Genomic DNA, 21,350 nt, shown 5'->3' with positions numbered 1-21,350 from the left:
TTAAAAAAGATACCTGTCCTCATATTTATTTTAAATCCTAAAACTTGAGATAAAATCCTAGTACTTTAAAAAAATTATTTGTGAAGTAGATATTTCTCAAAGGTTTATTAAAAAAAATGTGCAGAACCTTAAATAAATCTCAAAGTTTACTTAGAATTCTGCAAAATTATTAGTAATATTTATGTAATATGCATTTTCATTTATATCTGTCTTTGTGAAATATATTTTTTTTATCTACAGATATATTAACGTTGTATTTTATTCACACATCCCTGGGCAAATAAATTCCCCAGCAATCTTAAAGAAAAGAAATTAATTCAAATAGCCACAATATTGTAAAATTCCTTTCCTTGGGATACTTTTATTTATTTTATTTAAAACATTAAATCAAATATGGCCATAATGATTTATCACAAAAACAAACCATGCTGTAAAGACAGGAAGATTCGCGGGACCCGGTTTGTTTTAACCGATCCAGACTCGGAACAGGATGGACGGACGGGAACCATGGTTACCAAATACTCGTCTTTCATAGGTCCAAGCTAGCTGTGGTAACAGGTGCAGCACAAACATGGCACATTAGTGACACCTAGTGGCAGAAGTGGCGCTTTGTGCCAGACTTGCAGGAGGAAAAGCTGAACAATGACATGTAATTTATCGGGTTGTTTGGTTTAATTTAAATTTCAAACAGCAAACAATACATTTTCATTGATTTGCAATTAGATTGTCTTTTTTAAGGGCAGCAGAGCGTGTGGTTGTTTAAATCTGAGGCGAAGCTTTGAGAAACTTCCTGGGCTACAGATACATGCCGTTGATGAGGTAGTCAGACTCCTCGGTGGTGAGCGGTCGCGCTTTCTTCAGCTTGTGACGAACGAGTCTGAGGCGACAGCCGATCATGAGCAGCAGCAGGGCAGTGATGAGGATGCCGAGCGCCAGAGGAAGAATTGCACCTGAAGGAAAAGAAACAAGACCTTCACCTGCAGAGCAGAGAAATTAAAATGCAAATATGAGCAGCGATAACCGGACTCACCTGACTCCGGGCCTGGGTGTCCTCCTTTCACTGGAAATGGTTTGGAGATTATGTCGCTACTCTCTGCTTGGGTTCTGGAAACTTTAGGCACAGCTTAAACAATTAATGCAGACAAGACTTTAGCCAGTAAACTAGAGTTGAAACGATTAATCATGATTAATCAAATAATGAAGTCCAGTATACAGACTAAAATAAAGGTTATTTTCTGGAAAAAAAGCAATAATGAAGCTGAATTCTGTTTGAAAGTTTGCATAATCTCTGCATATTAAAAGATTAATTGGATGAATTGCAATCAATCAATCATTGAAATAATCGTTAACTGGAGTAAACAAACTCAAATGTCCTCATAGTTATTTGAGGTGCAACAATCAGGCTTTTCTCAGATTTTCTGTGACAATTTAAGGATTTTTTTTGCGCAGAATTATAAGAAAATATGCTGTAAATTCCTGGATAAAAGTAAAATCTTAAAATCCACCAGAAAAAAATAACTAATTATAAGACCACAGTAAGGCTGAAGTAATTAATTGGATTAATTGCGATTAAATGATTCCTGAAATAATCGTTAATTAGAGGATATAGACTACAATAAACACCATTTACTTAAAAACAACTTATTCAGAGCAGTAATTAAGCTACACTGTTTGTAATTTACTAAAGAAATGCATTTCAGACAATCAAATATTTAATTTTTCATAAAAAGAATTGAATTATTTGTTTACTTGTATCTTTTAATGTACCTCTAATATTGCATTTAAAAAGGCTTAAATGGCTAAATGAAAACTCTGAAGAATCAGCCATTTTTATCTGATTAATCAGTGAATTATCAGAGTAGATAATCGCTGGTGAACATTATTTCTACCTTTCCCGGTCGGCTTCGTGAGGGGGGCGGCTGCCCTGGTTGGGCTGACGGCCGAGCCTGAAAGACGACATCAGTGTGAAAATACATCTTCAGATTCTTGCGATTAAAAGAAATGGGTAAAAATCGAACGACGCATCTTCTTACTTTTCTGCAAACACTCGCTGACACAGTCTGACTCCTGGAGGAAGTTGTTGTGGTTGCCCTGGCAACCACCGTACAGGAAGTGTTTGCAGTCTCGGGCCTTTTGGTCGTAGAACCACCGAGGGAAGGTGCCTTTGCAGGGGCCAACGACCGGATCTGCAGCGCACGGATCTGCAGAAACAGGCGCACACGACGCACGTTTCAAGTATTATTTTACATCACCTCGCAAAAATACTGCATAAATATTAATTTCCTTGAAACTTTTTCACATTTTGTCTTGTTAAAACCACAAATTCACACAATTTTACTGGGATTGTATGATAGAACAGCACCAAGTAAAGCAAAATTATTACAAAGAAGGATAAGTATGAACTGCTTCCTTTTTTATGTATTTCCTTTTAGTTCATATATTCAGTCCCTGAATCTAGACTTTAAAGAACCAGCTTTCACTGAAATCCCAGCCGGCCTTTGGGATAAACCCCGACCAGGTTTGTGCATCTGCAAACTGACATTTTGCTCATTTTTCTTTTCTAAATGACTCACTTTCAATAATAATCTTTCTTTATTTTTTTTAAAACGCATATTCTTGGTCTGGTTTCTGGTGCAAATATGTTAGTACACTTGAAATACAAAAAAAACTAACTGACAGTAACTTTTAAGTCAGAAATATTAACATCTTTTCAGTAAATAATTCCTTAAAGTGATTATGACATGTTCAACCATCATCAGACCAAAAAATGTGTTCTCCTCTTCTTTAGCTTCATTCTTTAGAGAACACACTTCAGGCATATAATACGCATAGTGTGTTAAAACAGCAGTGGTGCAGGCGGCCTTTTGGCCGGTCTCGGTCTAATGCAGGGATCAGATGGCATCAGAGACAGGGGAGCTTTGTTCTGGCACTAAGAAGGGATGCAGGCTAAGAGCTGCTTTCCCAGGAAACGCTGAGTGGTTTGTTGGCTCAGCGGCCGCCTGTAGGCGCCATCTGCTTTCATATCCGCACACGCTGCTCTACAACAAAGATAAAGCACTAAGGAGTGCATCCTATTGTTTAGCAAACAAATAACCGGAGTAGACTCATCACACCGATGTCCTTTAACTCGATTATAAACCTTCTTCCAACCTTGGTTAGCAGACGCGGGCTGCTGCTCAGTGAGGCTCTGAACAGGAACAGCGCTGCTCCCGTCTACAGCTGATACGACTGTTTTCCTGGACGCCTCTGGAAGCACGGCGGCGCCGTCAGCCTGCTCGGTCCGGACTGCGGGCATCTGAGGGCTGAGCGGATTCACCGGGTGGGTCACCGACTTCCGGCCACCATCAACTAAAAAAAAACCCCACAGGGATCAGATAAAACCTTTTTAATCATTTCATTCAAAGCAGGAAGTTATTGATCCTAAGCGGCCATTTTCTTAAAAACCTGAACTTTCTCTTGTTTTTGAGTGATTATATTTTAAAACAAAATCACATAAAGTGTATTTTACATCCCACACTCCGACGGCATATTAGGGCCAATGTAGATAAAAATAGGGGTAAATTTCCACCAAAAAACTTGGAAAGTTGTAAGTTAATCTCCTTTATTTTCTAGAATAAAAATTTTAAATTTCTGAGTTTGGAAAGACACACATTTACAAAAAAAACACTGAAATTTGAGATTAATCTCAGAAATGGTCTAGAAAAAACATGGAAATTTTAAAAGTTGAAACATTCAGCTTCTGAATTTTGAAAAGACAAAGTTTGAAAAGTGAAAAATTTCTTAATTTGAGATTAATCACAAAATTTTAATTTTGGAATTTTTTGAAATGTGGAGTTTTTTTCTACAAAATTTGAGTCAAATCTGAAAATTTTCTATCACATTTTTGACTTTTGGAGCTCAGAAATTTGTCAGTTTTTTTCTACAATTTGTTTTAGTAGAAATTTGTTTCGGTTTTTGTATCTAAATCGGCCCTAATGACTCACTCAGTCGCAGCTCGGCTGAATGAGCACCATTAAGGTAAAAGTTGAGTTTGTGGAGCGTTTATGTTTCAAAACAGAACTGCATAAAGTGAATTTTGCACTCCAAACTGGACGGTTTCTCTTTTCTGTTCTAATATCTTCTTTAATCCTATATTAGCTGACTTTGCTTCAGTGTGGCCCTCTGCTGGATGGAGGCTAAATTACAACATTAAAAGAAGGTTTAAGCAGATGTTATAAGTTAATTGATTGAAACTAATTTTAATCTGATAAAACATTAACTTACAATTAATCATAAATCGATTAATTGTTTGCATATCTAATGTAAAGGATGAAAATATGTACAGTTTGTGCAGAAGACTTCGTCAGAGCGGTCGGGACAGTGTTGCCTCCCGTCACAGGCGTAGGAGATGTCGATGCAGCAGCCATCGTCACACTTGAACTGGTAGTTGGAGCAGTCACCAGTGCAAACTGTGAACACAAATATGTTTAAGTACTCAACCTCCCCAACAGTCAGAACCAAAAGTGGAGACAGTTTTGGTGAGCCTTTCACCTTCTGCCTGGTGTTTGGGTGCCAGCACGGTGACAGAGACGTTGTCGGAGCTCTTCTGCCCCGCCGAGTCGGTGACGGTCATCTGGAAGGTGTAGACGCCCTCTTGGAGACCGCTGACCTTCAGCAGCCCTGGGTGGGTCGCCTTCAGTGTGCACAAACAAAATAAAGCATGCAACGTTTCAGACGAGGGATTTTATTGATTAATTCAACTTTTGGGTTTTGAATATTTAATTTGTGGAAAATCTAGATGCTTTTTCTCCAAAAATAACAAAAACTTAACGAGGAATGTTGAGCATCTTGTGACGTTATTCATTACACCGCTTAAGTTTGACAAATAATAGTTGATCTTTTGACACATTTGCATCAAAAAATTGAAACAAGTTGCTCAAATCAAATCCTGATAATTCAAACTTTTTTCTCATTAAAGCATTTTTTTTCTTTTCAAAACAACAATTTTCTGGTTAAAATTGTTTTGTTTTTCTGCTAATACTATGACTAAGCTCTCATAATTGAACAGAAATTCTCATAGCCTGACCTAATTCTCGTATAACTCACAGAAGGGATGCCTAAATAAAAGCCACCTTTTAAAAACATTTTCTGTCTTTTGTCTTTGTTTAGAAAAGAAAGTGAGCAGAGAGAAAAACTGATAAAAATTAGCAATCGGATCTGGTATGAAAATGTCAGACTTTATTTTGAAACCATATTGGCCAGTTCTAGTTCAGACATCAAATTCTTATAGTAAAAATGTAAATAACTGGGTTAGTGGAGCAGCTAAAGAAAAAAAACCAAAGGATATAAAGGAAAACAGAAATTTGCTGTAATGTTTTCTAATGGTTTTTTTTTCTGTTAAAGGTAAAGAAATAAATGGAGAACAGGAAAAAATGATCTCTAAGGTTCTGAAACCGGCTCATGTTTCCGCTTTTCTCTGGGCGATGTGAACGCATAACCAAATCTAATCTCTGTTGATACAGCTTGGAAATATGAAGCTGTGCATTCAAGTGAAATCCATGCCTTTATTCCCTCTGTCACAACAACAACCTGACCATCCACAGCGGGAGAGCAAATATTTGCATCATCTGACTGTTTGAGCAGATCCAGAGAAGGGGCTCAAACCTGGTACACCTGGTTCATCAAGATTAAAACTGTATGTTTTTTTAAAGATATACCTTCACCTAGAACTTGTTTTGCAGTTATTATAATGAACACCATAAAAATACTGAACATTACCAAGTATTTTTTGTCTAGTTTCTAGTTCAAATATCTTGGTGCATTTGAAAAGAGACAAAACTAACTCAAAGGTAACTTTTCAGGCAGATAGAGGAGCGGGTTTTAAATTGAAAAGTCATTAATATTGATGAAAATGAAAGTGAAGTAATTATTTCAATTATGTGTGAAGAATATCTTGCTAAAAGTGAAATTATCTGCCAAAAGAACTTGAACATTTTCATCAATATGAGCAAATTATTAACTTAAAACAGGCTTCTATAGCTTCCTGAAAAAACTGAAAAACTTTTCAGTGAGCTTTAAGATATTACTACCAGAAGCTTGACCAGAAATATTTGGTCAGATTTTGTGTTTTTGCAGTGTTTAGCCTTTGCGTCCCTCCTGTCCGTTTAACTGAATTTAGTGACAGATAAAATGTGAAACAGACCTTCATGTTGACGGCTGTATCTCCTTTAACAAGAGTCCACTCGTAGTGGGTGATTCTGTGGTCGTCCACGCTGTCCCTGCCGTCCAGGACGGCCCAGTCGGTGGGCAGCTGGATCACCACGTCCTGGCCCGCATCGCTGCGCGGAGGCTCGTCCGTTTCTGTGAATTAGACCTGAGGTTAGTCCTGTGATGTTTTAGGTTATTAAGTTTGACTAAACATTGATTCTGGTTCCTTTTCATAAAACGTATTAATAACTCTCCTGCGTTTTTACACCTTTTGCTGCAGAACTTAATGCCACCATACTACAATTAAGCCTTGAAGCTAAAGTTATGGAGTAGAACATTAGAAGTTTAGACTTTTATTCATGGGTGCACCGATTGCAGGTTTTATACTCTTTAAGAGCCTGACTGATTCCGATTTTGGCTGATACCAATTTTTTTTGTCTGAAATGTCATTAAAAGTTGCTTAATTGGAAACAGCGAAGCGACTATTGTTAATTGCAACCGTGCAGTCATGACCTGGTGGGCCGGTCTGGCAGTCAAACTTCTGTCACGGGAGAGTAGAAGAGGACAGCGTCTGATTTTCACACCTCTGCTGAGGTCTATAAGATCGGTGCATAAGATCAGCTTCACATTTAAGTATTGGCCGATAACCAATCGCTCAGAATTAAGGATATTGGTGCCGATAAATCGGTGCAGCCCCACTTTCAATCAGACCAACAAAAACACAAGTAAATAGTTTTTAAAGAAAAAAAATTACATTTCAATTATATCAACAGAAAATAGTGAGCATGCATGTTTTAGGAAGTTGAAAACTAAATATATTCACTTTAGTGACTTAAAGCATAAAAGATTAGCTCCTCAAAAGCTGAAATAGGAAAATTTAACCACTTGTTTTACATTTATTGACTTTCAACTAAAGCTACACAACATCTGGTTCTGCTCTCAGCATCCTGATCTCACATAACAAGTGGACAATCATTAATCCAACTGTGGCGCCTTGTCAGGGAAATACCAGCTGATCATGTTTAGTTGCAATGTGCTGAGATGCATGGCTGGTAGAAAGAGGCTTTACTGTAGAATAAATCATATTCTCATTATTAATACTAAATTTAAACCAAATTTACAGTGAAAAGGTCACCATTTTGCTGCCATGCTTTACATTGACAAAATAAAACATTTGATATGCAAACGTTTGGAAATGCTTCCTCAGTTGCTAGAAAATACTATCAGTGTCTAATACGCTGATTTTTCTTTGAGGAAATAAAAAAAAAACAAATCCAGTAAACAGACAGTATTGTTAGCAGGAACTAGTTAATAAAATGTTTCTATTTTCTAGTAACTAACATGAACCACAGAACATACAAAAATCAACTTTGGTATAATTTTCATAACAATTTTATATTTTTTCACTTCCTAATTGCATCTTAAAAGCTTAATTTTAAGTTGACCAGAAACTTTACCACTAATTTAATTGGTTGAATAAAATATTCACACCATAGTACAGCCTCAATTTCTAATTTATTTTATCATAGTTAAAGACAAAATAGAAAATAAACGTAAAAAAAAAAAACATTTTCTAAATAAAAATAATTTTTTGGATGATGTGCAACATTTTTTGCTTGTATTAAACTTTAGGATTAGCTGCAGAAAATAAAATCAAAACTAAACTACGACTTCAGGTGTAGAGAAAGAGGAAGCTGGAAATATTTGATCTTTACCAGACAGAAATGAAAAGGGGGCGGCAAAAGCAAATGAGGTGGATTAGCAATACTGTGAGGTGGGCAGAGTAGCACTACTTCCACATATTTTTACTCAAGTATAAAGGCATCCAATAAAATAATATTTGGTAAAAAGTTTACTGAAGTATTGAGTGATCAAATTACCAATCATTCAATATTTTAAAATTATATCATCAGACGGATCAAAATATAAAGTTAAGTGGAAATTTTAAGGACAAAAATTACAATAATTCATATAAGTAACAAAATATAACAAAACCAGGCAAAAAGAAATTACTAAAATAAGAGTAACAAAGTGTATGATAAAAAGTATTGAGTAACTGATCAAATTATTTCTAATTATTATTTCAAAAACCAAAGTCATTCATATAAATAACAAAATCAGGCCAAATATTTTTTCCCAAATCAGTTTCTGACAATATGAAACTAAAAACTGCAGGTGTGTGTAGGTTGATTGTTTGTAAAAACAGCGAAGTAAAAATATTCCTACAAGTAAATAAATTTAAAAAAATGTAAATGTAACTATTTACTACCCAACTTTGACAATACTTTACCGTTAATAGCCCAGATATTTTTTAATTTCCTGTGGGGATAAATAAAGTACTTTTAATAGTATAATTGAACTACCTGTAAGCCAACCTTTAAGAATGATTGTTAGCATTATAATCCCAAAGAATGAATGCTGAGGTTTTATCCAGAGAGCTCCCACCTGGGCTGTCATCCTCCCCGGCTGGCCCGGGCCTCCCGGTGCTTCCAGCGGCGCTTCCGGCCAGGTGCCCCAGCGTGCCGTTCGGAGTCCGGCTGTAGGTGGTGAAGCCTTCCTGTGGAGCGAAGGAGCAGATGTTTTTGTTCCGGTAGGTGCAGTTGAACAGGTAACAGCTGAGGCCGTCCGCGGGTCGCCGCAGGTCCTCCTGGACCACCGCCACCGTGCAGTGAGGCTGCGAGCAGCAGGCGTGGAGGCAGTCCCTCCAGGTGTACACCCTGTCCGGGGCCAACAGGAAGGCGGCTCCCTGCTCGATGGAGGCCTTTGTCCGGATGATGCGCTGCTCCGCGGCGCTGAAGTCGCCTACGCAGGCGTCGCTCACGTCGGCCGCTCTGTACGCCTGGTCCTGCTGGAGCTGCTTCCGGAATTCCTCCAGCAGCTCCTCCACCCCCGAGATCTTGGACTTCAGGTCTGATATCTGAGAGGAGCGGGCGTGGAGGCGGCCGGTGAAGAGCAGCAGGAAAACCCCGGGGAGCAGCAGCCGGGGATGCTGAAGCAGAGCCATGTTGTTGTTGTTCGCTCGGTAAACCCTCCGGCCGGCCATGAGGGGCTCCATCAGCTCCAACCACCTTCCGACATGAAAATGAACCAGACGGGCCGATTTAAATCACGACTTATTTGGAAAAACGCCTCTGAACCACCGGCGGCGGAGGTAACGGCTGCCTCCCGACGATGCTAATAGTCATCTGCCGTTGTCATGGTGAGGGAGGGTCGGTCGCGAGAGCAGAACGCTGACGTCACGCTGATAATTGATAAACAAATATGGCGACGAGCTATTCACCTGCTGAAGCTCAATTGTAATGAATCGAGAACCAAAATCTAAATAAATAAATAGTTAAATAAATATTTTAGTCTTCGATAGCTCATGTAAAACTGGATCAAACTAATTTAAGTTAAAATACATTTATTTAATATATAAATTACAGTTGTAAATGCTCATTAAAACTTCAGGTGCATATTTAAATCATTAAATTATTTCAGTATTTATTTAGTCCGTATTTTGGTACCTAAAACTGTCAAAATGGCTCACAAACATTTGATTGGTCAACCTGCACACCAGTTTAACTACAGTCCAATAACCTTATCTGTAACAAATGTGACTTAATTTAAATGTGCTGCAGGATCAAAATGATTACATGGAATTGAATAACTTAGTTGGACGTTTAATAAAAATTATTTAAGTAATGGTAATGTTTTTATTTATACCATTTACATATTTTGTGTCACTTAAATTATTACATTTAAATAATGTAATGTTTAAATGTAATAAATTAAATAGTACACAAATTATTAAACATAATAAAAACAATAAATATAACCTTATTTATTTATTGAATTGTTCTGTTTTTGGTCCTTGATATACATGTACATTTCCCCCCCTCTGGTAATAATATTAGTGTATTACTTTAAAATATATATATATTTAATTTTTACAGATTTATTAGAATTGCTTATTTAAGTTGAGAAATTATTCTCAAGTCTGTAACTGGCCATAGTTCCCACACTATGGTACAGTTACTAAATACCATTGCAATCTCTAACAATTCACCACTTTGTAGTTACTTTTCTTGTGCTTTTAGCTGCAAACATTTAAATTTTATATCAATGTATAATCGCTTATAAAAGCAGGGAAATGTAAATACAACATTCACACTTTTTTCACAGCTTCAACATAAACATTTTTATTTTAACAATGACACAAAAATCTTGAATCATCTTGAATATAAAATGAAACTGACAAACTGTTCATGATTATTTCCGCCATTTCAGAGAAAATAGTTAAAAAAGATCCATAAAAGAGAAATCAGTTTTTGTTTCAGAATCTTCACCACAAAATACACCGGATTCAAGGATTGCAAGCAGGATATAAACACAACTGTGCCAGTGTACAACAACAAAAGCCAATGATCAGATAATGTTATATTAATTAATTACCAACTGAGTGCTACTTCCTATGACAGCTGAGACTAGAAAATATAATAATATACACGCTATTATCTTCATAATGTTGGCTTGGTCCGATTCACATGGAGGTTTAGCTATGTTTAGCAATATCTTCAATAAAGTACATAAAACTCATTCACAGATGAAGTATTACACATTATTTACAAGAAGAATATATTTAGCAATAAAACTGTAAATTTGCTCCTTAAAAGGAAATGTGAAGAAAATATGTAAATAAAAAATAAAACTAAAACCAAGGAGCATGCACTGTCATGTTCCACAGTTTAATTAAATAAAATGTATTGGACTTTAGGTCCAATAAATGTATTTAAATAACGTAGTGATAAGATTTTGTGATAAAAATATTAGTACAGATGATGTTGGATGTAGTATTTTGCGTCTCAGGCGTTTTAAAAAGCTCCACTTCTGTAAACTTAACGACAAATCTGGAGAAAATGTTTTGCTAAAAACAAGCCTAACATTTCAATAATTGTCATTGTGGATCTGTAACAAAAACAGCATTTTCTACCCAACAGTCCTGTCAAAACAAGTGGCACTTTTTGTTTTCTTTTAAATAGTTTTAAAAATCTCCTAAAATCCATAATCTTGGTTTGAAAATTTTAAAAATTTTCCAGAAGGTTCTTGTGTGGTTGGAAAGCTGTCCAATAAAGGCAGGTTTTCTCCTCTTAAACGTCTGGTTGTTCCTAAAAATACTGAGGTAACATCGAGGTTGGTTTCTTGTAGAAAAGGTGTCAGGCTGGTTTCTGCCTGAAGTCTGTGATGGCCTTCCATAGTTTGCACAAAACTCCACCTCTGTTGAGAAACAAGAAGAGAAAAAGCTGGAAAATCAAAGGATATCGCAGCTAATACACTGCACTTATTAAAAATCCATTATGATAATGCTTTCTTTCACCACTTTAATTGATTATTATACATTTGATATTCAAGAAGCTTTAAAACACGTACAACTCGCAGTCCAATTTAAAATGCTGAGTTAATAGAAAATTAATAGGGAAAAGTAACAGGACATGGTATTAAGTTGCTTACTGCTAATTATTATGACCAAACAAGGGAAGATAAATTCAATCAGTGCAAAAACCTGAATAAGAATCAGAAAAAATTTCATGGACTGGATAAAAAAACAAAACAAAGATGTTTGTGTTTGCTACAGCTACAGAGAAGAATATTTATAGGCTAAGACGTGTAAGTGTATTCTTTAGCAAGGCCATTAGGTGGCGCCAAATATCGCTTTACAAAATGATTCATATCTCTAAACTTTTCCCCATTTTGTCTTTTTGCAACAAAACTTATATTATTCATAACAAAATAAAGCAAGATTTTAAATTGGAAGATAAAGGATTCATAGATTTAGAAATAATTTAGACATTAATATCTAAAAAGTAGGGTGTTAAGCTTCTTTTTTTAATTCTAATTCAAGTACAAAATGATCTGTGGTTGAAAACTAAGTGTTCACAACAACCTTTGCAGTAAAACACAGTGAAGGCAGCATCATTCTGTAGGATTGTTTTTCTTCAGCTTAGCCAGGAGAGTCTGTTGACAAGATAAGCATGTTTCCTTTTCCTTTCACTTCTCCCTTAAGTGTTAAAATGTTGAAATTTGTGGTTGTGACATGACAAAAAGTGGTTAAGTTTGAGTGGTATGAATATTTTCACTGCACAGAAAGACAAATCAGGTTCCAGGGCTACTGAACTTCCTCATCCAGTTAGAGCTGATAAGCATAATTCACAGAAAACACAATTTCAGAGCTTCCCCCTTTATATTTCTAAATAAAGCCATTAAGCTATTGAACTTCTGATCCCAACCAGAAGACCAGTGTAAAGGTTTTCTGTGCCAACAGAGTAAAACCCCATGATGCAAAATGATGCAACCAGCAGCTGCTGCAGCTTCACTTCTGTATTCCTGTAGAGAACATATTTAATCGTCTGCTTGTATTTCTGTGACTGAACACAGAAGTGAAACTGAGACTTAGTTACAGTAAAGAGTGAATGTGTAACTACCTCAGCCTTAAACTCTTCAGGTCGTCTCTTGTCACATAATGAAGGATGTCATTTAAAGTGTACTCCTCATTCAGTATCTAAAGAAAAAATAAAGATTAATTTAACAACCACCTATTCCTGTAATGAGGAGATAAAAAGTAGAATGTCTTTACTCTGTCTATAGCATCCTGGTCAGCTCCGGAAAGCCGCAGCCAGCCGGTCAGCTCGGGGTCTTCATGTCTCTCTGCAGCTTCACCTCTCCGATCCTGTGAGCTTTCTGACACGGTGGGGGGTTCTAGAGCAGAGAAAATTTTTGCATTTATTTAAAGAAAAGTACCCAAGAAGATGTTTCCAAAACTGAATGATAAAGCATGCTATTCAAAAGGTGACCTGTTCTGCTTCCTTGGACTCTTGGATAGGTTTATGGGCAACACAAAACATAAAATATAATGAGATTTTAGTTTTGAGCTCTTCTCAGAATGAGCTGTTTTAGGTCCTCTGTCACTTTAATCCAAATAAGCTGCTGCTGGCCACGCCCCCAAGTCAACATTTATTCTTGATAAGCAGAAGTGGAGCCTCCTGCACAACCAAAAAGAATGCAGCAAGTGGTTTCTGGATAGTAAATCAACAACAATTGTCTCTTTCCAGCAGCCATTGTACAGCGCATACAGCAATAAAACTAGCTGACCAAATGTGTTAAAACTTGGGTTGGGTTGCTAGGTGATGAGCAGGGCTCGGCTGGGGTTGCTAGGTAACAGGGTAATTCCTACTGATTTGTGACATTACATTTGGAAGGTTTTTGAAACTGCTCATTTTCCAGACACCAAAAAACATTTAAGTTATTACTGAAAACCTTTTTAGCACTTGGACTGTTTTTAGAAGCAGTTGAGACCCAAATGGAGGAAGTAGAACAAAACACTTGTCTTATGCATAAACCTTTAAACTTGTGTGCAAAATCTGCAGAGTGTTAGTTTGAAGGAAGCCAATTGATTAAGCTCAATAGAAAGTCAGGAAATATGTGATATAGCCTGAAATCCTCCAATTTGCACCTCAAGAAGCTGATAAAAAAGTGCCATCTTTGTGTGTATGGATGTGTATGATCACACTTTTTTATGCACGTTGAACCACAGCCAGATTGAGTTGGTTTCATTAAAGAACAGACCTGCAGGCTCAGTTCGCATCCTCAGCAGTCGGATCTCCTGCTCTCTCTCCTCCAGCACTTGTTGCAGGATGGCCTGATACTCTCTCTCCTTTTGCAGCAGCTCTTCTAGCAGCCTGCAGTCAACCACAGAGACAGAAACACACAGGAGATTTATTTTAGGAGACGATAAAAACCACCAGACCAGTCATGCAGGTGTTATCAGTATCCACCTGTTGGTCTCCAGCTTCATGCGGCCCAGCTCCATGTTCACGGATCGCTGCGCGTTGTGGGACTCGTGGGAGACGGTGGAACTGAGCGTGCTCACGCCGGACGTCGCCACAGTGTCGTCCTGGGCGACGACGGCGGGCGCGCGGCTCTGGTGGGTGGAGTTTCTGACGGGCTCCGCGTCGTCGTCGAAGTCGTCCTGGTCGGCCGCGTCGCTTTCCGAGGCCAGGCTGAAGTGAGGCCTCAGCTCTGAAAGCAAGACAGAAAATCCTATTTATTAAACAAGCAACGAGACGGAAACGTTGCTGCTTTTCTCGATGCTCTGGTTTTGATAAACTGGAATTCAGAAGTAGACAGAAAAACTACTACATGTTTCTGTTGGAATAATAAAAAAATAAAAATTGGCATATTGTATAGATTTTTATTTGACCACCTAAAATGTTTTTCAATAATGTTAGAAATACATTAAAAGATACAAATAAAAAACTAGATTCCTTTTTAATTTAAAAAAATAAAAAAATTATTGCTTAATCTGAACCAAGTGACGCTAAAACTTAGTAGATTAAACTAAAACATATTTACAGACAAAAGTGTTTTATCTTAAATGCAAAATGTGTATATTTTTTATTTAAATATAAGCCAAAGCAAATATAGTTTTCTTAGATCAATTTAGCTGCTGATATATCACTCTGTGATGTTTTAGGAAATTGTTAATCGGATTAAAAACAAAAAAAGAAAGCTAAATATTCATTTGAAATCTGAGTGTCTTTCTCCATATATTCCCTGAATATAAAGCATTTTAACTTCCTCTTTTCTTATTCGTGCTGGAAGCTGAGCTCACATATCCGTCAGTATGATGTGGCCAGCAGCAGCAGGCTGGCTCTAACTCGATTAGAGGGGTTTCTGCTCGAGACGCCGCGGATGCTACCTGGCACCAGGATGGTGATGGCGGTCTGCACAGCTTTCCGGATGATGTTGTCCAGAGCGAACATCCAGTGAGGCTTGATGTTGTGGTTTCGCAGCACTTTGTTCACCTGGAAAAGTCAAGATTTGCATATTCAGCACCCACTGTAACACACTGCAAAAGCTCAAAATCTGGCCTAATATTTCTGGTTTAGTTTCTGGTGCAAATATCTTTGTACATTTAACTTACAAGTAACTTTTAACCACATTTCAGAGCTAATTTTAATTCAATAGGTCTTTGATATTGATGAAAAAGTTCTAGTTCTACTGGGATATTATAACATAACAGGAGATGTCTTGTTAGTGCAAATATCTTAGTACACCTAAATTAAGGCAACACTAACTTACACGCTTGTTTTAAGTCAATAATTCATTAATATCAATTTCACGTATAACAAGATATTTCCATATTATAAGTGAAATAATCTTCTATTATTCCTAGTACTTTCTCATCAATATTAAGAAATTTATTGATTTAAAACTCATATTTCTTCCTGAACAGTTACTTTTTAGCAAGTTACTAATTATTTCAAATGTACTAAGATATATCTGGACCAACAATACTTGGAAAGGTTTTGTGTTTTTGCAGCGTATATCTTCTAAAATAGATTTTTAAAAATATTTTCATCCAAACTTGACACACCGACGACCAGCAGGAGGCGTCAGAGCTCCACTTTCTGCTTTAGGTTATGCAATGCCGCTCACTAATATGAAAACAACAATTTGCTCATGTGTCGTTTCATCTACATTTCTAAAGGGGAGAGAGCAGATGAGTCTATTTGCAGAAGCCTCAATTACTCCTGGCAGATCCTCGATTTTCACTGAAGTATTTTTCTGATTTCTGTCTGAAATCTGTGCAGAATTGGAGGAGAGTGAATAGGCAGCTTGCTGCTGAATGCAGCAGATGTAGAAGGCATGAAACGTTCACACCAAAGTGTTCAGAGGTTGACAGAAAGGCAAGAGGCACCTCTGCCTCCGAAGGGGGATGGATAAATCACATGACTGGGGTTCAGAAGAGTCTTTATAAATTAGGCTTTATAAATAGATATTACACGTTACAACCTCTAAAAAGAAAGTACTGCATAATAGGATTGAACAGATTAATCGTGATTATTTAATTTTTCAAATAATCGTCAAGCAATATAGTAATCAATTAAAAAGCCATTACTGTGCAAACAAATAAATACATTTTCCATTTAAGGTTAACAATCATTCTTACATGGCAGTTTATATTCACCTGGTTCACATTATTTTATCAATTTTTATTAGAAAATAATAAGAATTTGTATAATTTTTTTATAATAAAAATATTAATAATTGATTAATTATGATTGATTTGATTAATCATTTTTATTTTAAATGTAAACAGTAAATATATGTTTTGCAGTTTTGCTCTGAATATGTTGTTTTTTCACAAAAAGCCTTTTTATCGAATCTGTATAATCCAGTTGACGATAATCAACGATTAATCACGATTAATCCGATTAATCACGATTAATCACAATTAATCCGATTAATCCGATTAATCACAATTAATCCGATTAATCCGATTAATCACAATTAATCCGATTAATCACGATTAATCACAATTAATTCGATTAATCACAATTAATCCGATTAATCACGATTAATCACAATTAATTCGATTAATCAAATTAATCCGATTAATCATTTCAGGCCATAAATTAAGTGTTTGATTTGCTTTAGTTTGGGTGGAAAGTCTGAGATATGTTGGGTTTTGTGCGCTGTGCCGTGCTGAGCAGACTCACAGCATCCTGGAAGCTGAACAGCACGACCTGCAGCTGGCTGATGGCGGTGCTGTCAAAGTCCAGCTCCAGCTTGAGCTGCGACAAGGTGGTGGCGATGATTTTCCTGTCAGCCACGCGGACAAAGTCGGCCAAACTCACGACGAGGGTGGAGATGTGCTGAGCCTTCAGCTTCATTTCCTCAGAGCCCTGAAAGTCAATTTGAGTCATTAAATCAGATGCTGATTTTTACTTCCTGAGGTTTTCGTCCACCACCCACCTGCGTCAGAGCCTCCATCAGGTTTCCTACGACCTTGTCCTGGTCCTCGGTCAGGATGCGGTTCAGGGTGGCCCGCCTCTCGCTGTCCTTGCGGAGCATGAAGAACCCGGTGTCCTTCTCATCAGGAGACGGAGGTGCGCTGTGGTCCTCGAAGTTTTCCACTGGAATACTGAGAATAACGTTTGAAAATGTGGTTTTAAAATAATAATTTCATTAGACAGGTACTCCACATACCTCTCATTTCTGAAATAAGACAAAACTAACTTACAATCAACTTTTCAGCACTTTTTAAGTGAATAATTTAAATATTGTTGAAAAAGTTCTAGTTCCACTGGCAGATTATTTAACTTATTTAAATTAAATAATATGCCACTTCATTTAGTTTGAATGAGAATCTTCATAAAAATCTATTTTAGGACAAACACTGCAAAAACAGAAAATCTTTTCATGTATTTTAGGTACAGTTTCAAGTGCAAATATTTTAGTCCACTTGAAATAAAACAAAAATAACTTACAAGTAACTTTTCAGCAAGAGACATGAGCTTGTTTCATGTAAAAAATCTTAATATTGATAGAAAGTACTAGTTTCATTGGCAGATTATTTCATTTATATCATGGGAAAATGTCTTCTTATAAATGAAATAAAATAAAACAGCAGTTGAAGAACCAGATACTCATCAATCTTTGCGCTGGAAACTAGACCAAAAATACTTGAACAGATTTTGTTCAAAACTGTTTACATTTGAGACATTACAAACTTTTAACAGCTTTTAACCTCAAGAGGTAAAAAGAGAAATGAGCCGCTCCGACCCCGTTGACCCTTTCCAGTTACTCTACCTGAGGAAAAGCGGCCTCTGGCCCTTGATGTCTCTCTCGCTGTAGCACTTGATGCTGGGCTTGAAGCTGAACGGGTTCGTGTTGAGGTCGTTGTCGGGAGAGACGGAGCCGTACTCGCTGCTGCTGCTGGTGTCCTCCACCACCACCGGCACCGGCAGGGAGATGCTGCGCAGGTACTCTGAAGGACGAATCGAAGGTTCATACACTCCCAAAACTTACAAACAACAAATATTTTGAGTTATGATAAAAAAATATCTGCTTAAGTTTAAGGAAACGCCTGTTATTCTGTATAAGAAACACCTTGAACACTGCAAAAAACTTTCATATTCAATATTTTGGTCTAGTTCAGATGTACAAATTTGTCTCATCAGTGCAGGTAGATGATGAATATGGACACTTTTTTTTATTATTCAAATTAAATCAAATAAGTCCAAATAAATGAGTGTAGTGGTTGCTGTGCTTTCAATAAAGAAAACATGCAAAATGTTTTTAAAGTTTAGGGTCAAATTTATTTCCTACAAAAAAAACAATCTGACTATTTTCTCTGTTTAAAATATTTTATGCTTTGTTTATTGTTGAGCAGGAAAGTTTTATTCTGAATAAAACTTTAGTGTTTTAGTTTGAAAAGAAGAAAAATTTATCGCACAGGTAGTTTTGAGTTGTTATTTTGGCCCATATAACAAAAGTTTGGACACCCCTGGTCAAGTTTCTCATGCAAATATCTAAGTACACTTGAAATAAGACAAAGTTAAAGTAAAAGTAACTTTTCAGCAAGATATAGGAGCTTATTTTAATTGAATAATTCCTTAATATTGATGAAAAAAATTATAGTTCATGGGCAGATTATCTCATTTATAACATGGAAAAAATTTCATAAGTGAAATAATCTGCCAATAAAACAAATACTTTTTCAGATAAGAACTTTTTGACTTAAATAAAGCTCCTACAACCTATGAAAAGCTTATTGTAAGTGGGTAAGATTGTCTCTTTTTGCAGGGAAGAGAGTAAATTTACTGAGGAAGGATTAGCAGACAGACATCTATTGTATGTTGCTTCACGTTCATAAAGACTACTAGTATCTTCACACATCTTGAAGTAAATTACAGCAAACGATTTCACTTTACAAGCATCTTATAAACACTTGAATGTGGAAAAAGTTGCTTAAAGCCTATTTCAGGTTCTTGGAAAGTGGGGGAGTCGAAGAGAGCGGCAGGAACAGAAATGTAAACTGTGGTTAAGACGCTGGTTTAGACTGAGCAGATGTTCCATGCAACTGAAATCCAGTTAAAAGTAAAACATTTAGTGGTAAATGTGTCTCACCTGATCCAGACGAAGGAGCTGCAGGGAGGAAGCAGAAATTTTACTGTTAGAAGTTTCATTAGAAGAAAACAGGACAGGATTAAACATTTGGAAACACACAGCTGTTTCCTAATCTTCTGCACTGGAGCCGAGGGACATGACTGCACTGGATGCAAACCTCCAGAGATTTTAGACTGAGCTTAAATTCACATGAAATACAAGGGAGGAAAGATGTGGCTACAAATCTTAAAAACAGTTGCTTGAGAAGGAGTTATCTGGAAGAGGAGCAATTGTCATAAATTTTGTCATAAATTTTGGGTCTGCACAAAATTGTTCTGTTTGGTTCAATTCTATTATTTAAGACAGATTTTCTACTAGGCAATGTTTTTTGAAAGACTTCTCTGAATCTTTAAATCTAAGTCTCCCTATAAGGGTGTTTTTATGCTGCCAGATTTGGGAACAAAATGGAAACATTTGTTACATATTCAGCTTCTGCAGATTGTTTTCACATTGTTCTGTGTCAAACAAACCAAACCCTGTGAAAAAACTGTTCCCTCCGTCGCCTGTGGTGGCGCTGCAGCAAGAACTACTGAAGGAAATGACACAAAAACCTGTGAAGAAAACACTGAGCGCAACTTCCTTCTTCACAAAATATAAATAAAAACTAAATGGCATCAGATCTCAACTGTTACAGGATTTATTTTTTTTGTCACTGGCAAAAGACAACGAGCTACTTCTCCTGCTAGCGGTAGACGTATGTGTTTGTTTGGGTTGTATTTACCCAGAATTTCCTGCACTCTAGTTACTTCCTGCTTTTGAAGCGGTATCTGATCCCCTTGCTTTCACATATAGATTTGAACTGCACCAGAGTTCACTTCACTCCCCAAACGAACCAGATAGTCTAAGCGAACAAACCAGTTCAACAAACCGGGCTGGTGTGAATGCGCCGCTCACACCAGCCCGGTTTGGTCCGTTTTAATCAAACTCCAGTGTGTCTGTTTGGAAAGTTTGGCTCCTTTGGTGAGATGTGACCAAAAAAGCAAAAACTTTGACTATAAAACCTCAGTCCTGGTTTGGATGAAGTGAACTCTGGTGCGGTTCAAATGCAAAGGCAAAAGCAGGAAGTGGTCTACAGCACAGGGAATTCTGGGTGAATACAACCAAGGCAAACATATTCCTGTCGCACTAGTGTGAGAAAAAACTTTTGGTTTTTTAACCAAAGACAAAAAAGAAATCCTGCTAAAACCTGGCGGCACTCCATTTTTGTTTACATTGTACTCATGTCGTCTTCAGATGTTTGTGTGTCGTTTCCTTCAGTAGTTGTTGATGCAGCGCCCCCCACAGGTTAGGAGGAGAACAGGTTTGTTAATGTTTGAGTCATTTGATGCAGTGCAGTGTGAAAGCGAACCACAGAAGCTGAATACGCAACAAATGTCACAAGTTTGTTCCCTAATCGAACTGAGTCTACCGAACTGTCAGGTGTTTAAACAGACTAAAGCTCTATATTTAAGTCTTTAGCTAGCCAGAACTTGGCGGATCGTACAAACCTACGAGGCTCGTCCTGCTCTTCTTCCTGCGGCTGGTGACGGTGAGGAACTCGTCGGTGAGCAGGTCAACGGCAGTGGAGCGCCGATCCGGGTCGGGCTCAAAGCAGCGCAGGATGAACGCTTTGGCCTCTGGCGACATCGTATCCGGGATTTCTGGATGGATCTTGAACATACCGACCTGCAAAAGAAGGTCAGAAAATCTAATCCGGTTTGGTGTGTGGTTAAGAAATGAAGCAAGACAACTTTTAGGAGTTAATAAAGGAGAAAATTTCAGAGAAAAACAAAGTCAGTACTACAAAAACTATTCCTTTCATTAAGCCTTAAGTTTGTTGATTCAGGCTTTGATGAAGATGAGAGAAAAATAACATGAGGTTGTGACTTCAGTCTTTAAAATGAGCCCAATGATTTCTTTTTTTCCCTTCTTAAAAGATACAGTAGGTACACATTATGCCTTCTTTATAGACTCACTGTTCTTCAATTAAATCCCATCATATGGAAAATTTCCCAGTTGGGAGGTTTTACACGAGCACCATAATGATTCCCAGACATCCAACAAGCCTCCTCCATTGTCCTTAATGGGATACACGTGGTTAGGAAAAACAATTCGCTGCTTTGGTGAGCTTTGACTTTCCATCTGCAGCAGATACGCCATTTAAACTCACAGAATGAATAAAAAACAAACAAAAA

At 37.2% G+C, this 21,350-nt stretch overlaps 2 protein-coding genes across 3 annotated transcripts in view; both read right to left on the bottom strand.

The window, feature by feature from the left end:
• Window positions 1-333: 333 nt before the first annotated feature.
• Window positions 334-9,396, bottom strand: lrp11 (low density lipoprotein receptor-related protein 11). Of its 2 annotated transcripts, none has more exons than XM_055054280.1 (9): window positions 8,632-9,396; window positions 6,182-6,339; window positions 4,531-4,672; window positions 4,323-4,448; window positions 3,151-3,348; window positions 2,034-2,201; window positions 1,890-1,946; window positions 1,031-1,123; window positions 334-950 (listed from the first exon to the last, which is right to left on the bottom strand). In XM_055054280.1, the coding sequence occupies exons 1-9, from the start codon at window positions 9,239-9,241 to the stop codon at window positions 796-798; spliced, it is 1,707 nt and encodes a 568-aa protein (XP_054910255.1). In that variant the 5' UTR covers window positions 9,242-9,396; the 3' UTR covers window positions 334-795. The 2 variants fall into 2 exon arrangements, with proteins under 2 accessions (XP_054910255.1, XP_054910256.1); XM_055054281.1 differs by having other exon boundaries at window positions 1,031-1,111.
• Window positions 9,397-10,351: 955 nt separating this feature from the next.
• Window positions 10,352-21,350, bottom strand: part of map3k5 (mitogen-activated protein kinase kinase kinase 5) — a 58,555-nt gene continuing 47,556 nt past the window's right edge. Inside the window, exons 20-30 of the mRNA XM_055054291.1 lie at window positions 20,664-20,841; window positions 19,138-19,155; window positions 17,818-17,995; window positions 16,981-17,149; window positions 16,725-16,910; window positions 14,921-15,026; window positions 13,998-14,241; window positions 13,789-13,901; window positions 12,800-12,921; window positions 12,648-12,724; window positions 10,352-11,442 (exon numbers count right to left, since the gene is read on the bottom strand). Of these exons, the coding sequence (XP_054910266.1) occupies window positions 11,382-11,442; window positions 12,648-12,724; window positions 12,800-12,921; window positions 13,789-13,901; window positions 13,998-14,241; window positions 14,921-15,026; window positions 16,725-16,910; window positions 16,981-17,149; window positions 17,818-17,995; window positions 19,138-19,155; window positions 20,664-20,841 (1,452 nt within the window). The 3' untranslated portion in view covers window positions 10,352-11,381. The remainder of the gene's footprint in view (window positions 11,443-12,647; window positions 12,725-12,799; window positions 12,922-13,788; window positions 13,902-13,997; window positions 14,242-14,920; window positions 15,027-16,724; window positions 16,911-16,980; window positions 17,150-17,817; window positions 17,996-19,137; window positions 19,156-20,663; window positions 20,842-21,350) is intronic.

Source organism: Poeciliopsis prolifica, unplaced genomic scaffold (assembly GCF_027474105.1).
Source record: "Poeciliopsis prolifica strain line A6 unplaced genomic scaffold, Auburn_PproV2 SCAFFOLD039, whole genome shotgun sequence".
In the NCBI taxonomy this organism is placed as follows: Eukaryota; Metazoa; Chordata; class Actinopteri; order Cyprinodontiformes; family Poeciliidae; genus Poeciliopsis; species Poeciliopsis prolifica.
Note: the sequence above shows the minus strand (reverse complement) of the source record. Positions and strands in the feature narration are given on the sequence as shown.